The 25763-nt window shown below is 45.6% G+C and overlaps 1 protein-coding gene across 2 annotated transcripts in view; it reads right to left on the minus strand.

Moving 5' to 3' along the window:
- Positions 1 to 12115: 12115 nt before the first annotated feature.
- Positions 12116 to 25763, minus strand: part of AURKA (aurora kinase A) — a 77313-nt gene continuing 63665 nt past the window's right edge. For both annotated transcript variants that reach the window (XM_085619265.1, XM_085619266.1), the window contains exons 7-9: positions 21996 to 22144; positions 18057 to 18231; positions 12116 to 12879 (exon numbers count right to left, since the gene is read on the minus strand). In XM_085619265.1, the coding sequence (XP_085475391.1) occupies positions 12700 to 12879; positions 18057 to 18231; positions 21996 to 22144 (504 nt within the window). In that variant the 3' untranslated portion in view covers positions 12116 to 12699. The remainder of the gene's footprint in view (positions 12880 to 18056; positions 18232 to 21995; positions 22145 to 25763) is intronic.

Raw genomic sequence — 25763 nt, forward strand, 5'->3', positions numbered from 1 at the left:
CCCTACCATGTCCAGGCTTACTTTACTTTTCCAGCAGAACCCCATAAGTACCGCAGCTCTCGATTACTGCATTGTATGCAGTGTAGTCATCTGGTGGTGATGGGTAAGATTCCACCTCTTCATCATTCATATAGATGTCCTGCTAGTCATCCCTTGTCTCCAACATTTATGCAAGACCCTCCTGTTGCTCTTACAGCTCAAGTTCCCTTCCTACTGCTATGGAGTGATGGGTTTTCCACATCCATTTCTTTAACACCTTTATTGTAATCATGTATCCCTTAAGAGAGACTAATTCCCTTTTCTTTTTATAGGGCTTGGAGTTCGGCCAGGAGTTAGATTTTCGTTTTTTGCTCTACCTGGATCGATTTTCTTTCGGCCCAAGCTTCCTCGGTTTTTTGATGTAGTAAACCTCCTTGGCACCAAAGCAGAGTGCTTGTCTATTTGTTTCAACAGTATTCGGCAGTCATACAGAGTAGCTTTTCAATGCAGTTGAGGGCCCAGTCTTCGTACAGCAGTCTCCCTCCAATTCCTTAGATACACTTGAGGTCGAAACCGGTTTCGAAGGATTCCCTCCATCTGTGCCCCTGGTTGTAGACCCATGCAGCTCTTTGGGCTCCACATTGCCCGCTGATGTCAATTGACTGTACTGCCAGCTTTTTTTAAGTCAGAAACGGTCAGCTCAGTAGTGGCTCGAGCCCAAGGGTTTACCTTCACTATTGCCTCCTCCCTCTAATCTTCTTGTGGCTCGTGCTAGCATGACCCTCGATCACCTCCTCAAGGCCTGGTTCTTCTCCTTGGGCCCCCTCAGTCATTTCTAAGATGTCCTACTCATCGCTACTCAGTCTGAGATCCTTGAGGGGCCGAGGTGAGCTCAATGCATAATTTGCTCACCTCTGCTTTTGTCTTGCCCCAATAGTCTCCAGAAGAGTTCTGCACACACTGTGTAGTCCTCCAAACTGTGGTCCTTTGAACCTAATACAAGTTTATGGGCGCGGTGGCAGCAGGGGGGGGGTAAAATCTAAAGGGGGGTATACTACATACCCTCTCCTTCTCAGACCACACAGTCTCAGTATAGTGTTCTCACTTTAGTGCTTCCCAGCATTTTCCTTGATGGCTTCCCTTTCACCAGTCTTTGCTCCACTTCCTTAAGCAGTGATTCTTGTTGAAAACGGTCTCTGTGCAACGCCGGAGCTCGCCCTTAGGCTTCCAGACCCAGCGGAGGAGAGAGGGAAAAAAATAAATAAAAAAATAAAAAAAATCTGAAAATGCAGACGTGTCAGTGATTGCCAGGGAATATGTCTGATGTCACACAGGGGAAGAGTCTACACCCAAATCAATGTCCTACAAGACTACGCTGGACCCAGCCGCCAGATTTTGGAATAATGCACAGCATGTGAATCTAGAAGATTCATGCAGCAAAACTACACCAGTCGACTATCACACTACATCATTAGATACATTCAATAGGGGTGTGACATGCATAATCACCAATGTTCACTTATTACAAATACTTAAAATCCTTGGAATGCAACAGACATTCACACACCAACCACCAAGGAGAGGGTACTTCTATGCAAAGAATGCAAATACAACCATAAAAACTCAAATACATTTTGGATACTATCAGTTTCTGCCATCACAATCGACCCTCACCTCATAGCTAAGGAACTTCCGCCCAAATTCACTTTTTATTCACCCAAGGCACATAAGCTAGATTTTGTACTCTACAACAACCTTTATCCAGCATCACACCTCCCCTTCTAAGTTATTAAACATTTAGACTTCAAATAATAAATACCAACCAATAAGGGCCTCAACTACCTCCAAACTGGCTTCAGTGCCAGTCATTCAACAGAAACGAATAGTTTACCTGTCGGTGTAGTTTTGCAGCTTGAAGATCTTTCTGGATTCACTATGCTGTGCATTATTCCGCGATCTTGTGGTTGGGTCCGGATTCGTAGTCTTTTTTTTTTTTGTAGCCCAGGTGGGCGGCGACGACCACCATTTGGTGCACCTTCCGTGACGTCGTCGTGCTTCCTGCGGAAGTCCCACCTTTGGGGCGCCATCTTCGGGTTCTTTTTTCCCCTTTTCTTTTTTTTTGTTTTAACCCTAGGCGATTGATTAATCCTTCTTATCCATTTTTCTGTACGTTTTCATTTCTTTGATCTTTTCCATTTCACCCCCTCTTCCTCCAGCCTCATCTTCCTGGCGGAGGTGGGTGGGTTCGCTAGTGAATTCAGAAAGATCTTCAAGCTGCAAAACTACACCGACAGGTAAGAAACTACTCGTTTTGCAGCGTGAATCTTTCTGGATTCACTATGCTGTGCATAGACTTTGTAGCGGTTTTCCTAATTTTGTGGCGGCTGGGTGGAAGATGAGCGTTGGTCGTTGAAAATGTGTTGAAGCACCTTCTGTCCAACCTGTGCTTCCTTATTCATCTGAATGTCCACGCAGTAGTGTTTCGTGAACGTGTGCACAGATGCCCAAGTTGCCGCGAGACAAATGTCCTGGATGGGCGTGTTCCCCAGGAAGGCAACGGTGGCCCCCTGCTTCCTTGTGGAGTGAGCCTGGGGCCCCTCCGCTAGCTCCTGTCCAGCCTGTTTGTGGCAGAATTGAATAGTGAGGGCAATCCACCTAGCGATGGTGCCCTTAGTCACTGGCCTACCCATGAAGCTAGTAGCAAAGGACACAAACAGCTGCTTCGACTTCCTGAGTTCCTTGGTTCTCTCAATGTAGTGCATCACCGCTCTTCTGGCATCGAGGGTGTGCAGGGCCTTTTCTGCGTTTGTAGTTGGGTTTTGGAAGAAACTTGGTATCTGAATACTCTGATTCATGTGGAACGCCGACACCACCTTGGGCATGAAGTGTGGGTCCGTCCTCAGGACCACCCTGTCCTTGTGAATCTGAATGTAGGGTTCCTGTAGCGTTAGCGCTTGAAGTTCGCTCACCCTGCGTAGTGAGGTTATGGCCACTAGAAAGGCCGTTTTCATAGTCAACATTTGCAGTGTGGCCTTGTGAATGGGTTCAAACTGCGCCTTCATGAGCTCCGTCAGAACCACGTTTAGATTCCATGCCGGCGGCGACAACCTTTTCGGAGGGGCCATTCTTTTTGCTCCCTCCATGAATCTCTTCACCACCTGCGAGGTGAAGAAACTTCCACCCTTTTCACCACTGGTGTAGGCAACGATCGCCGCTAGGTGTACCCTTAGGGAGCTCGAGCAGAGGTTACTCTCTAGAAGGTGTGTGAGGTACCTCAGTACTGTTGAGTCTCTTGTCATTCTGTTTTGCAGGCCTTTTTTCCTGCACCACAGTGAATCTCTTCCATTTTGCGCTGTAGCATTTTCGTGTAGTTGGATTCCTTGCCTCCCGTAGCACTCGCATAGTGCTCTGAGGCAATCTTAGGTGTGGGAACTCTAGGTCTTCAGGAGCCATGCCGCCAGGTTGAGGGTCTCTGGCTCTGGATGCAGGACCTCTCCGTTTTGCATTGAGTGTAGGTCTTTTCTCCTCTCGAACCTGTACGGATTGCCTTGTGCCATTTCTTGAATTTGTGAGAACCATGTCTGCCTTGCCCACTGCGGAGCCACTAGGATCAGAGTCATGATGCTGGTTCTGCACTTGTCGAGCACTCTGTGCAACAGGGGTATCGGTGGAAAGGCGTAGGCAAATGTCCTCGACCAGCTTATCCATAGGGCATTTCCCTGGGATTGCTGATCTGGTTGCCTGGACGCGAAGCTTTGGCATTTTGCATTTTGGCGTGTTGCAAATAGGTCTATTGTGGGAGTTCCCCATCTCCGGAAAAGCTTCTCCGTTTCCTGGCCATTGAGCTCCCACTCGTGCGATGCCGAGGTCTGCCTGCTTAGCCAGTCTGCCTCCACATTGTCCTTCCCCGGTAGGTGAATTGCCAGTAGATCTATCCTGAGAGGTATGGCCCATCTCCAAATCTCCTGAGCCAGAGAGGAGAGAGGGAACAACTGTGCCCCCCCCCTGTTTGTTGATGTAGAACATTGCCGTGGTGTTGTCTGTTTGAACCAACACCCTCTGGTTGTATAGGTGCCTCTGGAATGCCTTCAGGGCTAGCAGGATTGTTTTCAACTCGAGGTAATTGATAAGGCGAACCGCATCTGCTGGAGCCCACAGACCCCTCACTCTGAGGTTGTCCATGTGCGCTCCCCATCCCTTTTGCGATGCGTCCGTGGTAATGGTCATTGTTAGGATTGGTGGTGTCAGGCTTCTCCCTGCTGTCATGTTGTCTCTGTTCCACCAAGTTATCTCCTCCTGCACTGCGTGCGTAACAACCACTAGATCCTCCCAACTTCCGTTTGCTTGTGACCATTGCTGTTGTAGCCATTCCTGGAATGGTCTCATGTGCAGGCGTACATTCGGCACCAGCTGGATACACGACGCCATCATCCTGCTCACTGACCTCACTGTCAGAGCTCGCCCCTTCTGGTAGAGCCGCGTCTCCTTCAGTAGGGCATCTGTCCTCCTGTCGCTGGGCACCACTGTACTGTTCAGGGAGTTGATTTTTGCCCCCAGGAAAATCTTCACCTGCTCCGGTTCCAGCGACGACTTCCCCCAGTGAATCGAGAACCCCAGGTTCGTGAGAGTGTCTGTTACGCGTTTTGCGTGCCTCTCGCACTTTTCGCGTGAGTTTGCCTTGACCAGCCAGTCGTCCAAGTAGGGGTAGACGTGTATCCCCTGCCTTCGTAGGTGGGCCGCGACCGCCGACAGGCATTTTGTAAAAACCCTTGGCGCCGATTTTAATCCGAAGGCCAGGTTTGTGAACTGGTAGTGTTCCTGGTCGATGTTGAACCTTAGAAGTTCCTTGTGTCTTCTGTTTATTGGGATGTGCAGGTAGGCATCCTTGAGGTCCACGGTGACCATGAAGTCTCCGTGTCTTATTTGGGGCAGTACCTCCTGCAGCGAAGTCATCTTGAACCTTTGTGTTCTGATGAACTTGTTTAGGTATCGCAGGTCCAGGATGGGTCTGAGGTTCCCGTCTACCTTCGGGACCACGAAGTAGTTTGAGTAGACCCCCTTGTTGCGTTCTCTGAACGGCACTGCCTCTATGGCTCTCTTTTCTAGAAGTTTCCGTGTTTCTTCTCTGAGTAGGGTCAGTTCTTGAGCCGATCTTTGGCTTCCCTTTGGCTTCCTGTTTGGCGTTTTTTCCTCCAAATCTACGCAGTATCCGTACTGCATGATGTTCAGTATCCACTTGTCTGTGGTTATATGCCGCCACTCGTGAAGGTAGAACCTCAGCCTTCCGCCTACTGGTGTTGTATGCTCGTAGGCTTTTGATCCTTCTCTTCCCCTCGATGTTACTGTTTCGCGCCTCACCCCTGGGGGCATGTCGAGGGTAGGCGTCCTGCGTGCTGAGTCGCTTTGATGAGGGCTGGTCCCCCCCCGCCCCTCTCCTTCTCTGGCCACGTCCGTTCCCTCTCCCGCGAAAGGACTGGCCCCGAGGTTGGTACTGCCAGTTTTGCTTCTGTTGACCCTGTCCGTGACCTTCACCCTGCTGGAACGTCTGGTGTTACGGCCCCTGCTGGTTTCCTCCCCTACCGTAGGGTCTCCTTGAGGGATTGCCTCGCCTCATTCCCCTCAGCTGTAGGGCCCCCATGGACCTCGCCGTTTCGTTTTTCAGCTGGGTGAGCTTCTCGTCAACTGTTGCTCCGAACAGTGTCTCTCCGTTGAAGGGGGTGCTAAGGATGTTGTTCTGCACCTCCCGTTTGAATCCCGAGATTCTTAACCATGCATGCCTTCTCTCGGTGACCCCTATGGCCATAAGTCTTGCTGAAGTCTCTGCCTCGTCCAACGCCGTCTTTATGCAGGAGTTGGCGATGTTTTTGCCTTCATCTACTAGGTGTGAGGCTCTCTGGCGGTATTCTTCGGGGAGGTGCTTTACTAGCTCCCCCATCTCGTCCCAGTGCTGGTACTGGTGTCTATTGAGGAGAGCATTGGAATTCGCCATGCGCCAGTGCATAGCGGCGTTCCTCTCGACCTTTCTTCCTGTGAGGTCTATCCTCCTGCTCTCTATCAGGTGGTGGGCCCGAGGTTGCTGGTACGTTGGCCCTTCTCCTGGCCGTGGAAGCTATGATGAGTCGGCGGTCACGCTACCTTTGATGTAAGGGGGGGTCCAGGGAAGAGTGCCTATACTTCTTCTCAGTCCTGGGCGTGATCGACTGGCAGGTCGCTGGTTCCTTGAAGGCTTCTCTCCCCTGATTCACCACACTTTGTAGCATGGGGAGGAACTGGCTCCTCGTCTGGATGGGGAGCAGGGTCTCGAGGAGAAAATCGGCTTTCGGCTTCTCTTCGTCGAGTTTGACGCCGAAGGCTGTCGCTGCGCTCCTGACCACCATATTGTACACCCCAATGTCGTCAGGTGGCGAAGGCCTCGAGGGTACGTGTTCACGGGCTCCTCCGGGTTTTCGGTTTCGAGATCCTGCCATTCGATCTCGTGGCTGGTAGATGGTGCCGAGCCGTAGACCGACTGTTAGTCTTCTTCCTCGTCATAATAGGTCTCGTCTTCCTCTTCGAGATCCCTCGTCAGGCCCTCGGTGTCGAATTCGTCCTCGAGGACGTCCGTCGATGAAACCGTTGGAATCTTGAATTCCTTCATCTTGGCGTCGAACTCCTTCCTTTGAAGGATGTTCTCCATTTCGGCCTTGAGCCGCCTCTTCTTTTTCTCCATCTCGGAGATGCTTTCGGCGTAGACTGCGGGTCTTTGCCGAAACTTGCGTCGACGTCGACCGTTCTTTCTGCGTCGGCCGCCCTGATTCCTGGGTTGTCCTAGACGACCCTTGCTTTTCGGCGTCTTTCGGCACCAGGGAGTCCTTTTCGAAGGATCCGCTCGGCCTCTTGTCCATGGTTCCCCCTATGGTCGAAGTTTTCGGCGCCGGGGCTCCCTTCGTGGCGACTGATTTTTTCGAGTCACCCTCGTGTTTGAGGTATTTTCTGTTTTGCGCTCGACGATTCTCTTACCTAGTCTTCTTTTTTCTTGTCGGTCTCTACGACCGTGAAGTTTTTGGCTGTCTCGGCGAGGTTGTCCTCATCGTCCGTGGAGAGGCCCAGATCGTAGAGAGACGGGGCCTTACCCTTGCCATCCATGCTGGCGTTGGCTCTTCTCTGCCGCTCCCTCACCCGGAGCGTCTTCGGCGCGAAGGCTGAGCAGGCGTTGCAGTCCTTACTCTGGTGTTCGACTGGCAGGCAGAGGTTGCAGACTAGATGCTGGTCCTTCTGCGCAAACTTGTGGTGGCAGTTTGGGCAGAACTTGAATGGCGTCTTGTCCATTGCGCTCAGGGCCTCCGAGTGCGCATTCTCCAAGGTCGTCGAAGAAAAGGGCGCTGAACCTCCTTTCTTCGTGCTCCTGATGAAATATCTTCCTTTCCTGTGATATCTCCGTAGTATTTGTCGACGAAACTCGCTTTTCTTTCTTCTTCCTTCGGTTGTAACTCTGGAGCTTCTCGATGATGATCCAGACCCAACGGCGGAAAAAAGAATCTGAAGATGGCGCCCCAAAGGTGGGACTTCCGCAGGAAGCACGACGACGTCACGGAAGGTGCACCAAATGGTGGTCGTCGACGCCCACCTGGGCTACAAAAAAAAACAAACAAAAAAAAAAAAACAAAGAAAAGACTACGAATCCGGACCCAACCACAAGATCGCGGAATAATGCACAGCATAGTGAATCCAGAAAGATTCACGCTGCAAAACAGCACTCCATGTCACCAACCACATTTCCTCTGTACACAGTCCGCTCCAGACCTAGCTGCAGTTTTGGTCATTGTAGATCCTAGAATTCGTCTTCCCACCAAACATTAATATGGCTCTTCAATTGTTTAGTCCTACCTATACAAGCAGTCATTCTCAGTATAATAGGACTCAAACTTTCCACCAACACATTTTCAAGTGGGTGCCCACAGACCAGTTCTAGGTCCTTTCCATTTCTACCACTGCAGTGACAACTCTTCCTTTGGAGAGGAGGAAAGGAAGTTCCAATTGGTAAAATGTGAGACTTCAGCACAAGGAACTGGATTTGTGATCGAAGTCCTCAGCTTTACCTCTTCAACGCCCTTCAAGCAATTCAGCCCACTGCATTCCCAAGAGCATGATCTTCGCATCAGCTAGGAGTACTCCTCAACCTTTTGATGCATATGGAAGAGAATAGTATCAACACAACAGCAGTTTATAAACAGTTAATATAATACACCACCACTTGAATTTCATAAAGTTAAAACCGCCAATTCAAATACTTCCATTAGATTATGAGAACCTACTGGCACGCCCACCTCATTTCTTCACTTCACAGGAAAATGTTTACTTTTAGTGACCAGGTTCAATTGACCAGATCCAGACCCCACAACTCCCATTCATCCCAAGGCTGGGCGGCGCTCTGCTAAAAAAAAAAATCAAGGCCTACTACAAACTACTGGAAATGTTTTAAGGGATTCATGGCATTTCCCAATACCTCACTAACCTCTACCTACTACACAACCTCCCAGAACCTGATCTAACAACTTACTGGTCACCCACAAGTTGCTGATCATTCACAAACACAATGAACAAGTTGATGTCTTGATTGTTTAGGCCATCCTTTATAGGACAGTCACCCCCACATCTGAATGCTTTCAAACCAGTTTAAGTCTATTTAATGAAACTGGAGGGTAAGCATACCTTTAAAATTATATATGCAAGATCTAGCTAAAAGCTATACCACAGTGTTTGCTCTCTCCATTAATCAGCATTCCAAATTTTGCATCCATGTTCAAATGCTTTAGTCATCTCTGGTTTATGGTTCAACAACTCATCACGATATCGAACACTGTGCCCTTATGTGCATTCGATAGAAAATGAGTGTGCTGGCGTCAAATAAATCCTATCCAGTTCTCTTCCTTTCAAATATCAGTTTACTGCCTTCATCGAACCCAGACTGTCTTGGACGATAAGGTTTTAGACCTCCATACTGGTTGAATCCTGCTCTAAAATTTTATGATCTGAGCCACGAAAAGTAGGACTCAAATCTGCGATACTGCACCAGTCCTAACATCCTTGTGGTATCATCCGTCAGAAGGCCTTGCAGAGCTTCTTCAAAGTCTACCATAAAGAGTAAGCCCATCAAAAGGCATGCCTAAGATTTTAGATTAGTAAGTTAATTGGTATGCAATTCGTAGGAGGGGTGAGAAAAGGCAAAGGAAGATTCTAAGATGTTCCAACAAGCCAGGTTAGGTGGAACCAGGCGATATCCTTTTGGAATTAAGAGCCCTCACACAATCACAAGTGTCATGCTTCATCATAGGGCTTTGGCACCTCGTCAAGCTGGCACTGCAATGCTAGATGGGCACCCTCTAGGGGACTCCTTGGCAGAGCTCTTTTTCCAAAGCTGTATGTGAAGTGCCTGTGTAGGGCCCTTGGGGTAGATGTGCAAGTAATACAAGTTGGGATAATGATTGTAGGTGACTAAAAAGGATCAGGAAAAGCTTGACTTTTATTCCGCGACTTCACCTGTCTGGTTAAAAAAGTGTGTGCCACTAATTGAGGCTCCTTAATATCATGTGGTCGATATGTTTCTTGCCTTGTCAGTAAACTATCTGTGGCTATTCTTCATGGCCCAAAAAAAAGGGGAAAATGTAATCTACACAATTCTTGGAGCCACAAGTGTAGCGAATGTGATCCAAGCAGTGGGGTAATCCTAGTAATATATCACCTGATTAAGTTGGCCTTTTGAAACCTAACTAGGTTGACCCTATTAGGGTTACTTGTGTTCCTCCTCGTGGGTGTAGAGGCACACTGTATTATAGCATAATCATCCAGGCGATAATCTCACAGCGACCTTCCCGGTCTCCAGCGCCTCAGACAGGGTAGGTTGCCGCTGTAGTACAGTCCCTCCTGTCAACTGGCAAAAACCCACATTTGAAGCATCCATCGCCACATTGATAGTTAAAGAGGTTTGTTCTCCTTACTTTAGGCTCTCTCTTAATGTTTCCCTCTGAGCTCCATTACCAGACATTATCCCAGAGGGTACGTCATGGCACAATACCAATCATAATGGCCTAGAAGCTCCATGGCATCTTAACTGAAGTTTGTAAGAAAAGGAATTATCCTACCCAAATGGTCAATAAGTTTCCTATCCTTGTCTGGTGAAGGAGACGAGGGAATTGTCTTCTTGGTCCTTTGCTGAGCTGAAGCAATTACTTAAACCGGTCTAGTAGGGACAGTGAGGCAAGCCAGAGCTATACCCGGGACTCAGCATTTCTTTGCAGACAAGGTATCACAGCGGAACGGTAGTAGGTGTCATCATTAATTTGAGACCAGACAATCAACAAAAAGTATAGATTTACAATATTTGAGGTTGCTCTTTCAAGTCATATAGAAAACATGCATGATCTAGAGAGTTCATTGGTAAGTTGAATTTGACAGCTCTTCCAATTAACAAATGAAACTTCAAAATATCTGTAGCATCTTGTGAATTTGGCCCATTGTTTCCACTTGGGGCAACATCTGTCATCTTCCCTTTCATCAGCGTCTCGTGGTAGCTCAGATTCCTCTCCTACATCTAAATAGGTAGAACCAATAAACAATCTATGGCATCTCCATGTAGCAACCCCTTTGGCATCAGAGAAGGCGGTTAACAGTTTTAGCTGCTAAGCAGCCATATCCGCAAAGGCGCACGCTGAGGAAGCAGAAGGATAGGAGCAGCAGGTTACCCCATTCTAGAAGTATCATATGGTTGCTGCGGCAATAGTTTAGTAAAAATATCCATAATTTTGCAACGTTGATAAGCCATTGGCAGTTGAACCACATTCGGCTCTCTGAAAATACCTGGCTGGCTGTGGCCCTAAATCCATTTGAGAACTTCCAGACTTTACTCTTGTTGACACTCACTGTGGGGACTCCTGTCCCAGATTTTGAAAGGGACTTATGAATGATAGACCAACACAACTGGATGTGCAAGGTCAGTGAGAATCACTAGAAACTGAACAAGTCTTCTCTTGTGCGCTGCCTTCATGAAGAAAGGAGGCTGGCAAGAAAAAAAAAGCAAGAAAGAAAAAAAAAAGGAGGGGGAGAGACACAAATTTTGCAACCCACTGACATGCTTACGATAAAAGCAATAAATACAGAGTGTGGATCAGTAAAAATCTTACAGTCAACAAGATACAGGTTTTAAACCACAATCTTCTCTACGTAAAGCATGGTAAACATTGCTCGTCAGACCAAAGATCTCCCTGGTCCAGAAATTGAAACAATCTTTTCACAAAACCAACTCCCAGTCCAGTAGAGCTGAAAGAGCCGATTCAAACCAAGGCAGACCAAATTGTAAACAATTCCTGGTTCACTGAAAGCTTAGAGCAGAGCTCTAAGAGGAGATTCAATTAAATACGATGTGCAATAGAAATTGATCTTTGGTGGCCTTTAGGCGGGCTTAAGCATTGGATGAAGTTTGGGTTCTTTCAAATGAGGTGGATGTTTAACTACACATACTGTGTTTCAGGCCTATGGCCTTTTGCTTCATATACTACAGGTGGTATATTTTGACATTGCCGGGGATTCCCAGGCTGACAATGGGCAAGGATTCAAGTATGTGAATATATGAAATATCCAAGGTTATAGAATTCTGCAAGTGAAGACAAGTGCAGGTCGTCAGTACAGCACAAATGTTATATCGGTGCCTGAAGCTACCAAAGCATTTTGTGGATGGGTTAAAGTAGGCAATGGATGCCAGTTTTGAGACTTACCCAACAATTTTCAACTGGTCATACACGGTCCTCACAATCAGGGGAAATATTTGGTCACGTGTTTCACCAAAAAAAGAAAGCCACCAAGTTTAGACTAGGTAGCTGCATAAGTAGTCTTGTCAAAAATAAACTCAAAGAGTAGAGCTCAAAGGAGCAAACAACTTTGCACATTGAATGCGCCTCAATATACCATCAGGAAGTCAGGCATTTCCACAGACAAAATAAGGTGGCTAGGCTACATAGACTAAGTGTTACAAGGAAACAATCCCCACAGCAAGTGAACAGCATGTTATATGAAATCTCAAATTACGGTAAAATGCTCCAATTGTCATGCTAGATGCAACTGTAGGAAGTATCCTAATCTGCTAGAGTACATTAAGACCATACAAGTATAAAAATCTATTTATTTTATTTGTTGTATTTTAGAAGACAATATTAACAATGACAATATTAACCATCTCTGAAAGCAAAACATTAACCATACACTGTGAAAAAGGCATCTAGTATACACTTCAGAGTTATATAGCCTCCTCACAAACAGTCAGACAACTCATCCGCTTTAAATTCTTTGCCTAATCACACCATTCAAACAGGACATTACAATGTTAATTATATACAGTGTATTTACATAGATTGGCAATCTTCCTTCCCATTCACAAGTGACAAGTGCATTGCAAGGACAACCATAGCAGCCCAACACGACCATAGTACAGATTATTGCACTTTACCAAGTACAATGAGAACGCAAGTCACATTAAAGGTCAGAATACAGCCCTGGAAATAAGATTTTTTTTTTTTTTTTTTTAAAGGAGACTGATTGACAACTACTTATGTGCTCGATTTTCAGCTCAGTCTGCTAAAAGTCAACTTCGGAATGCTGCAGGAAATGCTTTCCACTGCCAATAATTGTGATGAGCTTGTTCTAGCGGGTGCAAATGTGTGCAAGATTATGGCCCTGTTTTAAGGTGGGTCACTGTGAAGGCGTTACAGAATTCCTTTGACTTGTGGGACGCTTAGTAGAGTTTGCTACGATCCACGGGTGTCCCAACACATCCTTTAAAGGCAGCCTTTGGTATGGATTATGTTTCAGCAGCTTTGAGATCAGGTCACGAGCGCCATCAGACACAGATGAAGGAAACTGATATTCAACCTAAGGAGAGGAAAAAGAAAAAAAAAAAAAGCCATTAGCATCTCTAAACTTGTGCTTCATAGAAATAGTAACCCGCACACTCCAGTCTAGTACTATTGCCATAACCCTTGCCACCACTGCATTTAACTAGCATTCCTCAAAGTGAGAATGGGCCTGCAGAGTCAGTTTTTCAAACCAGCTTTGTAGGAAAGTGCCCTTTCTGCATGGTTGCCCCCAAACCTTTTGCCAGATACCAAACACAATTTGACTGAGTATGACCTGGGTCCCTGGCAATCAGGTTCCCAGGCCTGTGTTTTCCCTAACCTGTACCATTGTTTCCACAATTGCACCACTTTGGCCTACCTGTAAGCTCCATATAAGGGTTACCTATGGTTCCAAGGGCCGGGTAGCCAGGGAAAGGCCTGAGGGCTGCAGCATGTATTCTGCCAGCCTCAAGAGACCTCACCACAAACATGCACCACTGCCATTGCAGCCTGAGCGTTGTGGTGCATCTAAAAGTCGACATGGAACACATTCGTGTGTGCCATGTCTGCCCAGCACTGCAGGAGTCCCAAGTCAGTAACCCTTAAGGCAGGGTGCCCTATACCGCATGTGAGGACCCATGTTCAAGAGCAGATAGGTCCCTATTACAGCCAATGACCTTCTTCGATAAGTGCCCAGATAAACCATCCTGAATAGATGGATTAAAAACTGGTCATTAGAAGTTTCCTAGCATCATAATGGCCTTACTGAATCCTGGGATGTTTGGAATCCGTGCATGTTTATTATTCTGAGAGGTTTGATACCAGTGTCAGATTCCATGCACTCAGGGGGTCTCTTCTAGAGGGGACCCCCCCCAAAAGAAAACCAACAGCACTAGTGGTGGGTTTGACTGATGACCAGTCTGCCATCATGAGACCGGTTATTGGACCCCAGGGGTGGGAGCCTTCGCTCCCTGGGCCCAGAAAAAGGCTTTTCTGCGTGGAGATGTTCACACCTCCCCAGGTCAGGAGAGCCATCTGTGGCAGGGGAGCTTCAAAGGACTTGCCGCCTTCGCAACGCAACCCCGAGCCTTTATCAGGAGCAGCCCCCCACCCCCTATTTTTTGCTGGAAAAAGTTTTACAAAAAAATTAATCGGGACAGCCCAGAAGGTGTGCCCACCATTTGCCAACCCCACCTCAGGATGTGAAGCCCACTCTTCAGTGCCTGCCAACTTGTAGATGGCAGTCATCCTCCAATCAAGGTAAGGGTTTGTGCCAACTCCAAGTGCAGTGAGCACACTAAGGGTATAGACACCTTAAGGACAGTAGCCCATTGGCTACTACCTTGAGACCTCTAAACCACCCCCTCAATACAGTATTTAGAAGGCAGCCCAGAACCCAGAATTTAGTAGTGATGACTTAAGACTGGAACTCTAAGAACTCACAGCAGGGAAGACTCCAGGCCCAACTGACTTGGTCGCAGCCCCATCGGCCTGCTTACAGCCCCAAATCCCCCTGTGAAGAAAACAACTGCTACAAATAAAGATCAGCAACCACCAGACTTGGTGAAGACTGATCCCCTGCTTCAACAAAGACTCTGGACTACAAGGACAGCGGCTCTGTCCACAAAATAAGATCAAGACCTTGCGAAGCCAAGAAAACCTGCTCCTGGAACTCTGCACCTGCTGTCCATGACCAGTGTCTAGAGGGTCCATCGATCATTGAGTGTTTCCCCAGTGGTCCTCACCTCCAAGCCATCGAGGGGTGTCACCTCCAGGACTCCTGCAGCCTCTTCACACCAACCTCCCTCCAATGCAACAGGTAAGCGCCTTCCAGACGTCAAAAGTCACCCCTGCATTCTCCAAACGTGAATCCAGGTGACCAGACCCCAAACAGTCCTGACGTTGAGGAAAATACCTACCCAGCTGTTGGTTCCACCCGGAAGGCATCCTGGACCGAGCCTACAGCCAAAAACTGAAGACAGTCTCCATAGGATAACATTGGTCTCCCATCACCGTCCAAGCACCCTGCACCCAGCCACTGGTGGTGTATTCTTGGTGCTGACTTTGGACCCCCTTTGCCTTCACCTTAAACCCAGGAGCTTGCCTCTAAAGAGTGGCCTGCCCGTGAGGAGCCACCAACCGAGGTGTACCCTAGCCCTAATCGACAAACCTTGGCACCCAGCCACCATAGTGCTGCTTGAGTGCTAACATGAGCCTTGGTTCTACCCTCCAAAACTCATTTACCAAAACTGTTTACTTACCTGCAAACTGAACACTACGTTTTTCCCATAGGATTGCATGATGGGTTTTTCCTCTGAAAAATGTTCTAGGTGTGGACTCGGTCTTGTATTGCAACAAAGTAACTTGGTGTCTACAAATGAGTTAACGTGTATACTGATGTACTGCAATGCCAAAACTGTTACTAGATTGTTTTATCCTAAGTTAGAATACTTGTGATTACTTTCTAGATACTTTTCTGAAAATTTACAACACATTGCCGGCTGAAGTAACTTACATGCTTTAACAAAAGCAGTACACACAATATCTTGAAAAGTATTATTGTATTGAAAGTATGACTTGCCTGCTACTTCGTACATCTTGGTTCTAGCAATAAAAAACATAGTAACTTTTTATACAAACAATTGGTCTGGATTTATTCAGTGTGTGACATCATTTCTTGCTTGAGTGTATGCAACAAATGCTTAACACTACCCTCTGATAAGCCGGACTGCTCAATCACTACCATAAAAGAGTAAAGTATTGTCTACTTAAGCCTCTGCTATACCTCTGGGGATCCACTGGACTCCGCATACTACACCTTACTTTGGTATAGTATATACAGAGCCAGCTTCCTTTAACCACCAACTTTCCATGCACCCAAAACACCACTGGTGTACATACTCATTTGATAAATAAAATTCAAGAACTTCAATGTAAAAACGCATTTAAAATCGCCCTCTTCACAATTCACTCTACGTCCACTCCAGTAATGGACACGAAAGCTATGCAGTTGGAAAGTTACTTGGAAAAACAGTTGTTCACCACTAGGTTCTCCTGGATCGACAAGCTGGGCAGCGTTCTACCACTTAATGGTTAGGTCCAAGTTAGTCTTTATTTATACTGTGGTAGTTTACCCACGTAGTTGAGTCTACCCCCTATGACGCAGACCATAAACCCACAATGTGCCCTATACGGTTGCAGTTAAGATTTGTTCCCCCAGTGAAACCTGCCCTCCATGGCGATTCAGGCAGGTCTGTTAATCCCTTCTTGCCCACCTGTGCAGACTCCGTTGGACTGTACTTGCGAGGTATGTGAATGTTTGGCTTAATAACTGCTGCGGTTCTGAACATGATCTATGGACATTCAGTAGGAAAGCTTTGCCTGCCACTTTGAGGCATGTGACCCTTGATTGTACATGCCATATCAAAGCTAGTTTTGACATTAACTATACACCTTGTCGCCGTCTTTTTTTCTATAACTTAACTTGGTTTGAGCTGGATGTGCTACAAAGAAGTCTTCAAGGATCAAGTTACTTGAAATACCTTACAATTGAGTGTATGTAAATATTTCAACTTGTGGTGTTGGATTTTGAAATTAAGTGAAAGTGAGAAACCACCTTAGGCATTGAGAGTTCAACATAATGTCCTAGTGCATTTGTGGTTAAGACCTCTGAACGGCTATAGCTTGCTGCTAGCCATCTCTCCTCAAGTCAACTGCCATAAGAAAAGCAATTGTCAGTGTAACCTACTTCAGCTTGGTCTTGTGCATTTGTTAAAAAGAAGGCTTCATAACTTGTGCCAGAACCAGGTTAAGACTTTACAGCAGCACGATGGGCACAGGTTTAGCCCTTCCAGTACCTTTTATTAACTAGAATAGCAACTTCTGTTTCAAGGTACCTCTTATGCAGCTGTGGCATGCATGTTTTTCAATTGACCACTGCCAGACAATGCTAGTTTTGATAGTGCAGATCAATGTCACCACGCCCCCCCCCCCCGTTTAAGGTAAAACATTGGACGAGTGTAGTCTGAATTAGTACTACCTTAACTATCACCTGTGCATTAAAGGAATAGAAACATGTAAATGGAATCAGTTTGCCTCCTACATCCTTTGCTCTCTGGATTTTAAAGTTCCAGAGTGTGTATCCACACCCGGATTGCAATGCATCTGATGTGTGGCTCAGTTTTGGATATTTGAAGTACCAAACGTATCAGTTTGCATTGTCCACCATTTGAATTGCTTTCGGAATTTGCTTATGAGAGCTACTTCGTTTTAATCCCCCTTTCCTTCACCTGAGACCACAGATTATATAGTCACTCCTTTTTTGGTCTAATGATACTTGGCCAACTTGCACTGGTTTCAGCACACGTCTCTCCTGGAGTAGGCACAGTCTTCATCTAGCTACAAGCAGTGGGCATCTGCTGCTCTTTTGTATCTATGCCCAAGGAGACATCCAGTGAGCAATGTCTAGATGGGTATGAGTCACTCAGGAGAGAATCATCATATTCTGTTGATTTTCTCCATCCAGGCATTCCACCTCTTGGGGATACGCCTGGCTAGACTTTAAACTAGGAAGGCCCTGGAAGATATTTAGAGTTCATAGGGCTAATTATTCCTCCTGCTTTAGATTTTTCTCCGTGTGTTTTGTTTGTCGCAGAAGGGAAATCTGGATTATTTGAAACCCCAAAATGGTAGCACAGAGTTACAGGTTGTAAAATTTAGACTTATGTCAACTTTTCTCTGTTTGGTGCAAGTCAGCAAGGCATGTTTCCTAGCTGGAGTTAGTATTTATTGAAGGTGAAGAACCTATAAAGGGATATATTTGAAGAGAGGACTGAAATGTGTTTGCTCTAGTGACTTTAGTTTCTTGCCTACTTAGACCAAATGGACTGCAATTTTAGACTTTACCCATCTGTGTCTAGTCATTTTGGCTCAGATATGAAGTTTCTGAAGCGTTGCAGGTGTATACCTCTGATAGTCGTTTTGCAGAGCGGTGCCTGTAAGAACCTTGATGTCTGGAACAAGTTATGCAAAACATGACAGCCTTGCTGCTCCCCTCGAGCGTCCATCTCTGCTGTCCTTTCTTAATCAGAAAATTTAAGGTCTCAACGAGAAGTTACATTTAGCTCTAGTTCTTAACTGGTGCTGTGGGTTTATGCTCAATACAGCATTGTATTGACTGGACACTGTCAAACAAAAATCCAGAGGGAAAATTACCTTGGAAATGCGCCTATAGGTTTCCTGATGCGTGTCCGCTTCAAAGGGTGGCTTTCCAACAAGAAATTCATAGCACAGCACACCAAGACTCCATAGATCCACTTTATCGTCATGCATTTTACCCTCAATCATCTCAGGAGGAAGGTAGTCTAAAGTACCGCAAAGCGTACTTCGCCTAAAGGGGGGACAAAAAAAAAATATATAAGTCGGCAATCTACAGGAAGCCAGCATAAAGGATTGGTCAGTCTTAATCAGTTCCTTCAAACTCTTTACCCCATCGCACCATCCAATCTAATCTTTTTCAGCATTCTGCCCAATCAGCCAACCACCACATTTGTTTGAAAACGCTGCCTTCCTGTATATACACTCTTCAAAATGCAAAGCTTTGCCAGCAATGACTTCTGTTAATCGAAAAAGTAAATCTGCTTTTGTTAGACGAAAAAAAAAAAAGGACAAATTTAACACCTGGTTCATTAAATTTAACTAGCGCTTTGGCTAAAGTGCCACGAAACCCAGGTCCTATACAACCTAATCACATTATGGGCAGCAACTGGCTTTGACAATCTGTTACATAAACTAGAAATGTAGTGTTTGGGGAGGGGGAAAAAAAATTTGGGAGGGAAGACAAACATGAAAGTGGTTTCCCAACACTCCAAAATGAATGACAGAGCAAAAAAAACAAAAAAAAAAAAAAAAAAAAAAACAATGTTTAGAAGATATTGTCTATTGTCATAGATCAATTTACTAGGACCACTATTGGCAGATTAGCACAACGATAACACCCCCTCCACTAAAAGGACACCCAAGAGACTGCTTAAAGGCCTGGCCATTTCAAACTGAAGCCGAATAAAAATAAAATAAAAAAACTACACTGCAACAGCAGCATACAGCCTCAGAAAAAGGATATTTTCTAATCTGTTTAATAAAGTCATGCAACTAGTTCAGCTACGTTCACTAGATAACCGAACACCAAATACTTGCTGTGAAGACGTGCCTGTGATGGGCCACAGTTTAAATGTTTATTGGATTAAAGAGCTGTACCACTGAAGTGTCATTGCCAAGACTTATTTAGAACAGATCTTTCGAGATGCTAAAAATGAATGTTTACAACTATGTACATCGCCATGAATAGGCAAAGAAAAAGCTTTAATGAAATGAAGTTAATAGCTCATCCAGGTTACAATTTATTAAGCAAATCCACGCTAACCAACTTTGTCCTTTATATTAAAATACAACTTTGTGTAGATAATTCTTGATGTCAATCTGGGAGGTGGTATGAGCAGTTGATGCAAAGACCATTTATGCACAAAGTAAAGTAATATATAGTGATTCATACTACATTCCTGCACTTCTCAGGTACTATAATAAAGTAAAAGCATTAACCAACTAATGCTACTACACTTACTGACCAGTAAAGAATGTTGGAGCCTGCCGTGCTGCCAATCGAACTCTGGACATTCAGATCATGTTGGTTAGCTATGGCCTTTGAGCTAAGTCACCTTGATTGCCAACTTCGTTCCTTTAATGCTGTATTGTTATATATACTCTTGTGGATAGTTTTGACACAAGAATCGTCACATAGACTAAATTTGTTCACACAACATGTAAAGTGCTCTGATACCTTCGGGTCTAGCTAGCACTATATAGAACTAAGAAAAAAATCAAAACAGTGGTGGTCATTTACCCTTCTAATATACCCCTCCTGTAACTATGAAACATTAAATCATAACCCTGTATAAAGCAAACACGCACAGGGCAACTGTACGGAAAACAGGGTATGGGCAACTTAGAGCCCCAAGATCAAATGGTCTAAAGGAGATCAGTGAGAAAGTGCTTCTTTTGACGTGGTTAGCCCTAGTTTTTGACTTGTATTGGTGTGGTTTCAATTGTAGTGCACAGGGTCCAAGCCAAGCAGGTCCCCTGTGCAGTGTTTCTTCTCTAAAACATCTGAGACTTCTGCCTCCTGCAAGTCCCTATTAAGTGGTATCATGGGTGCCTAGAGGCTGAAGATCCCCGTCACTAGGACCACGCCACTGCAGCTAGCATGCCCCTGTGAGGTGAAAGTCGGCATGGCACACTGCCCAGGTGCCATACCAGCCACCACTGCCTAAAGGTATAGAAAAGTCACCCTTCTAGCATGCCTCAAGCTGTAAGGGAGGGTGCTCTATGCCACAGATGTGGGCATGTCTGCCAGAGTAGTTATGCCCATACACTACTAAAGTCAATTGCAAAATATTGCAAGTGCCAAGGAAGCCAAAAGGCGTACATGAGCTGGGAACTAAACTCTAGTTCGCCAGCCCCATGATGGCTTCACTGAAATCAGGAGTGTGTGGTATCAAACAGTTCTGAGAAAAACACTGATGCCAGTGTGAGATTTGTTAAAACATTTACTCAGATTAGTGAACAAAAGTAGCAAAACGTACAATTGAAAATTTTAAAACTTAATATGAAGTGAGGAAATTTGAAGGCTAAATATTAAATTAGTATCCAAAAATTAATAAGTGGGAGCAGTGCAAGTGGATTAGAACGGAACATAGGATGGATGATGGAGGCCTCAACTGAATTTAGAAAAGCTCCAACCTTCCTATTAAAATGGAGTTGCTTTTTTACATTTGTTAGCAAACTAAATAAAATGTATAGTTTGTTTTTGTTTGATAAAGGACTGTTTCTGTATTAGTGGTGTATGGTTTTGCAGTTCAAATAAATCGAAAATGCCTAGGCCGGTGTCCCTGGTTTCCAGTTATGGATTAGCGGTGGTTCCCAATTCCAGTAATGGCTCAGTGGGGGTCTCATTCCAGTACTGATCAAGTGAGGGTCCACAAAAGTCAAGGTTAAGAACCACTGCTCAGTCTAAGTCGGCTGAACATCTAAGGCAGGTATTGTACATGACAATGACCGACTGCGGTTTATTTCAAACACTCAATCTTAGAATGGGTCACACTAAAAAGAGAAAGGCTGGACTTCTTGTTGGAATGCCCCCCGGTGTTGCCCCCCCCCCCCCCTTATACATTTCTCACCCTCAAAGATCAAATCACAAATGGCGATAGTAATGAAGCACAAACTGCCCTTGTAAAATGCATGGAATTCAGAGAATTAAAAGCCAGTACAGTGGCTCTTAACCTGGACTTCTGTAAACCCCCACCTAATTACTAGAATCCAGGAACCAGAGTCATTATGTGAAGCTGGGAACACTGGCCTCAGCAATAATTTGATCTTCAACAGTACTCAAACTACAGAAATAAGCATCAAAGAAATACACAAAATAACGAAACATTTTTACTCAAATAGAAAACGGAATTTTTAAATTGTAAAGCTGGAGCGTCTACATTCAGTTAAAGTCATCCATCGCCCATACTATATTCTGTTTGATGTTCTTGTACTGCTTTGAAGAATTAATCTAAGGATACCAACTTTATTTCAAAACCTTCAATTTAAAAGTTTCATATTTATAGAGCATTTTAAAATCTTTATTTTACTTCTTTATTTCTATTTTCTATGCAGTCATGTACTCCCAAGCGTTTGCAGACCACAGTTTAGGAACCGAGCTACTATACTCCTTTAGTGGTACAGAAAGTAAACATAGAACCACTATGCCCAAGTCATACTAGTTTTTAGGTAGCTCTGCTTTGGAGCAGAAAAATGCTCACCAGACGTATGTTCCAATAGTTGGAGAAGAGTTCTTCCTATATTTACCACTGCCTGCTGTTCCTAACTAAGAATTGGTGATCTTTACCCAAATAAATTGGAGTATTTTTCTCAAAATTAGGTATGGTCTGAAGCTGGTTTTCGGATAATAGTTTTCATAACAGACCATTCTATTTTGTTGCAGGGTCTTCGCATGTAGAGAAAAGGTTCTACCATTTGAGTAGAAAAAAAAAGATACACAATTCAGAAACCCTAGTAATCTGTAACCAGTGACTATTAAACAAAAACCCTTACCGGGATGAGGGTGCATGCACAGACCACCCAAAGTCTGCAATCTTCAACTCTCCATTTGAGCCAAGAAGTAAGTTCTCAGGCTTGATGTCCCTGTGAATGACCTTCTTTGAGTGGCAGTAAGACAGTGCATCTGCCAGCTCCGTGATGTACTGAAGACGAAAAAAAGAAAATTTGAGACCATAGCAACCATTTATTCGTTAAAAATTAGCTTGAAGGCTTGGCAATACACCACAAAGTGAAATGGCAATCAGGAAGCACATACTGGTAGGCACACACGCCAACTCCCACTTCTATGGTTGTGAACTGGACAAGCTGACGATATAAGCACGGCTGAGGACTCCTGTTCACTAGAAACTGCATCATGAGGTTCAAAGTTTTGAGCGAGAAGTTATTGCAATTTTCACTGATTAACCAATCATTTTGAAACAGTTGGAACTTTGATGTTTAGACCTGCTCTTAACTACAATTCTACAGCACTAGTATATTAATTGCTGGGCTGCCTGTACTTTAAAAGCTGTGTCACTGTTCCGTTTTTCACTGGGTTAGAAGGCTCAAGGCAGTTATTTCTAGACTGCAAGGATTCTCGAAAAAATGTGTTAAGAACCTAGAGTCTCCTGGGTTGACATGACTACAACACACCATGAATTGTATCTACTAGGGCTGATAACCAGGTGTGCCAAGGCTAGAAACTGAAGGTGTATTTAGTTACCAGTTTTGCTGTCGTTTTCTGTATGAATAAAGAAAGTTCAGAAAGATGTGCATGAAGTCCAAGCACAGAATACCAAGAATGTCCAATTGGAACAGTCAGCTCAATCTGACACTTCTAAGTCCACACACAGTCACTGTGCACAGACTGTAAAAACCAAGTGTCTCATTTGTGGATGTAGTCATTTTACTTGCAAGGCTTACAAGAAGGGTATTTCTGATGGGAGCTTACCCCCCCCCCCCCCCCCCCACCAGAGAGTGATTGACATGGTGTTCAATCCAACATAGCAGTCATTAAATTATCCAAACAAGTGTCATTGCAATACAAAAAATATTAAAAAAGAATTTCCCACACCATCTCATTAGGACTTCTCATCTTGTCCTATTCACACCCCCAAACCCCTTCCCCCTATTGAATTTTTACCTAGATGTGTTCAGACATATGTTCAGGTTTTCCTCAACTTACTCAGTTGTTTACATGTCTCCTAAATTTCAATTTAGAGGCCAGCGATACCTCAAAACGGATACCACTCCTTAGCAGTCAGATGCCTTCAAATTCTTTCAAACCCTGGTTAAGGGCGGAGAGGGGACAACAGAATGGGTACTTACTGGTAGTCATTTTGCAGCTTGAAGAATTTTCTAGATTCACATGCTGCATATTATTTTGCCATCTGGTGGTTGGACGGGAAAAGTCTCCATGTCGTCTTTGGTGGAAGGCAACCATTTGGGTTTAAACCTTCCATGTGTGACAGAAGACGCAAGCACCTGAAATCCAGACAGACATCTTCAGATTTTTTTTCTCCCTTTGAATAGCAGTCTTTAAGTTGAGCATGTAAATGCACCTCTTACTGGTGGAATTGGGTTGCTTGTGAATCCAGATAGTTCTTCAAGCTTCACAAACTACTTGCATTTGTAAGTAACCATTTTGTTTTGAAGTGTTACTCTTTACTGGAATCCTATGCTGTGCATGGATTAGAGCGGTTTCAATCAATGTGGATTTCTTGGAGAGTGCATTTGCAAACAATGTTTCAGTACTCTGTCCCACTTCTGCTTCTTTGTTTATCTGAATGTCCATGTAGCAGTGTTTTGTGAAGGTATCGATACCCACGTAGTAGCTGTGCAAATGGTTTCTAGTGCTACGCTGCCTAGGATGGCAAGAGTTAATCCTCTGATTTGTGACAATACTGTATTGTTTGTACAATCCACATACAATTGTTCCCTTGGTGACTGGGAGTCCTTTCTTTAGGTGTGCGAACAATACCAACTGTTCTCCTTTGTTCTCATAATAGTACAAAATTGCCCTTCGTACATCTAACATGAGTAACTTTCTCCCCACTTGAGTTTTAGGTTCTTAAAAAAAAAAAGGCTGGCAGGCGGATTGCTTGGTTAACATGGAATTTTGATACCACCTTAAGAACGAATCTTGGGTTTGTTCCCATTACCTCCATGTCCCCATGAATCTGTAGGTATGGCTCTTGGGAGGCGAGTGCTCGCATCTCTTAGCGAAGTGGTAGCCATGAGAAAGACAGTTATGAGAATTAGACAGTTGTGCATTCCGTATTGGTTCAAAGGGTGACTTCATCTGCTGGGATAGCAGATAGGCAGTTGCTTCGCTGTCACTCTCATTGCATTACCTAAGTCAAGTCGTTGCTGGTCCCATTATGCTCTCGCCATGGTCCAATTAGAAGCTAGTGTGCCTCCAGTCCGATATATTACGATGACCGGTAAGATTCACGCGGGCCCCGCCATCACTTTCGTGAACACCCGAGGGGCACTGGTGAGGCCGAAGGGGAGCACCATGAACTGAAAATGCGCCTGACCCACTGTGAACCGCAGGTAACGCCGGCCAGCAGGGCGGGAATGTGAAAATAAGCGTCCTGCAAGTCCAACGCTACCATCCAGTCTCCTGGATCCAGGGCAGCCAGAACCTGAGCTAGGGTAAGCATCTTGAACCTCTCCTTCCGGAGGAAGGCGTTGATGCTCCTGAGGTCCAAGATAGGGCGTATGCCCCCTTTGCCCTTCTTGGGAAACAAAGTAGTGGGAATAACAACCATGACCTACTTCTGGACCAGGAACGCGCTCAGCGGCCCCCTTGGCCAAGAGGGCTGCAACTTCCTCCCGTAGAAGATTCAAGTGATCCCCCGACATGCGGTGGCATGGCTGGAGGGGTCGTCTCGAAGGGGAGGGAGTAGCCCCTTCGGATGATTTACAGCACCCACCTGTCCGACGTGATGGAACGCCAGTGGAGCAGGTGACGGCGAACTCCACCTCCCACTGGTGTGGAATGGGCCTGAAATCACGGACTAGGAGGGCTTTGAGGCGGATGCTGCTGGGGTTGGTGTGGACTGACCGGCACGTTGACCCCCGGTACTGCCTCGGCTGAATCCACGTCCAGGTTGGTTCTGCGGCCGGTGGCTAGGCGGACGTGAGGGGCACCCCTTCCTTGGCCACGAAAGGGACGAAAAGGGGAAGTTTGCGGTCGCGGCCCCGAGATGCCCAAGGACTTGGCCGTAGCCTGGGAGGCCTTGAAGCGCACCAGTGCACTATCTGCCTTTTCGCCAAAAAGGCAAGTGCCATCAAATGTCATATCCAGGAGGGTGCTCTGGACATCCCCTGAGAAAGACGTGGACCGCAGCCAGGCGTGGCAGCGGAGCGCCACCGTGGTTGACATCGCCCTACCCAGCGAGTCCATAGTATCTAGTCCATATCGAATAGCAGGTCGTGCTGCATCCCGCCCGTTGGCAAGAGCCTGGGTGAGCTGCGTCCGGGCCTCCTCCGAACACTGGGGCAGCACGTCCTCCACCGTATCCCACAGAGAGTGAGAATAATGGTCCAAGAGGCAAGTGGTGTTCAAGGACCGCAGTCCCAAACTAAGGGAAGAGAACGAATAGTTTTACCTGTCGGTGTAGTTTTGCAGCTTGAAGATCTTTCTGGTTTCACTATGCTGTGCATTATTACGCGATCTGGTGGTTGGGTCCGGATTCGTAGTCTTTTTTTTGTAGCCCAAGTGGGCATCGACGTCCCACCATTTGGTGTACCTCTCGTGACGTCGTCATGCTTCCC

This window comes from Triturus cristatus, chromosome 7 (genome assembly GCF_964204655.1).
Source record: "Triturus cristatus chromosome 7, aTriCri1.1, whole genome shotgun sequence".
Taxonomy (NCBI): domain Eukaryota; kingdom Metazoa; phylum Chordata; class Amphibia; order Caudata; family Salamandridae; genus Triturus; species Triturus cristatus.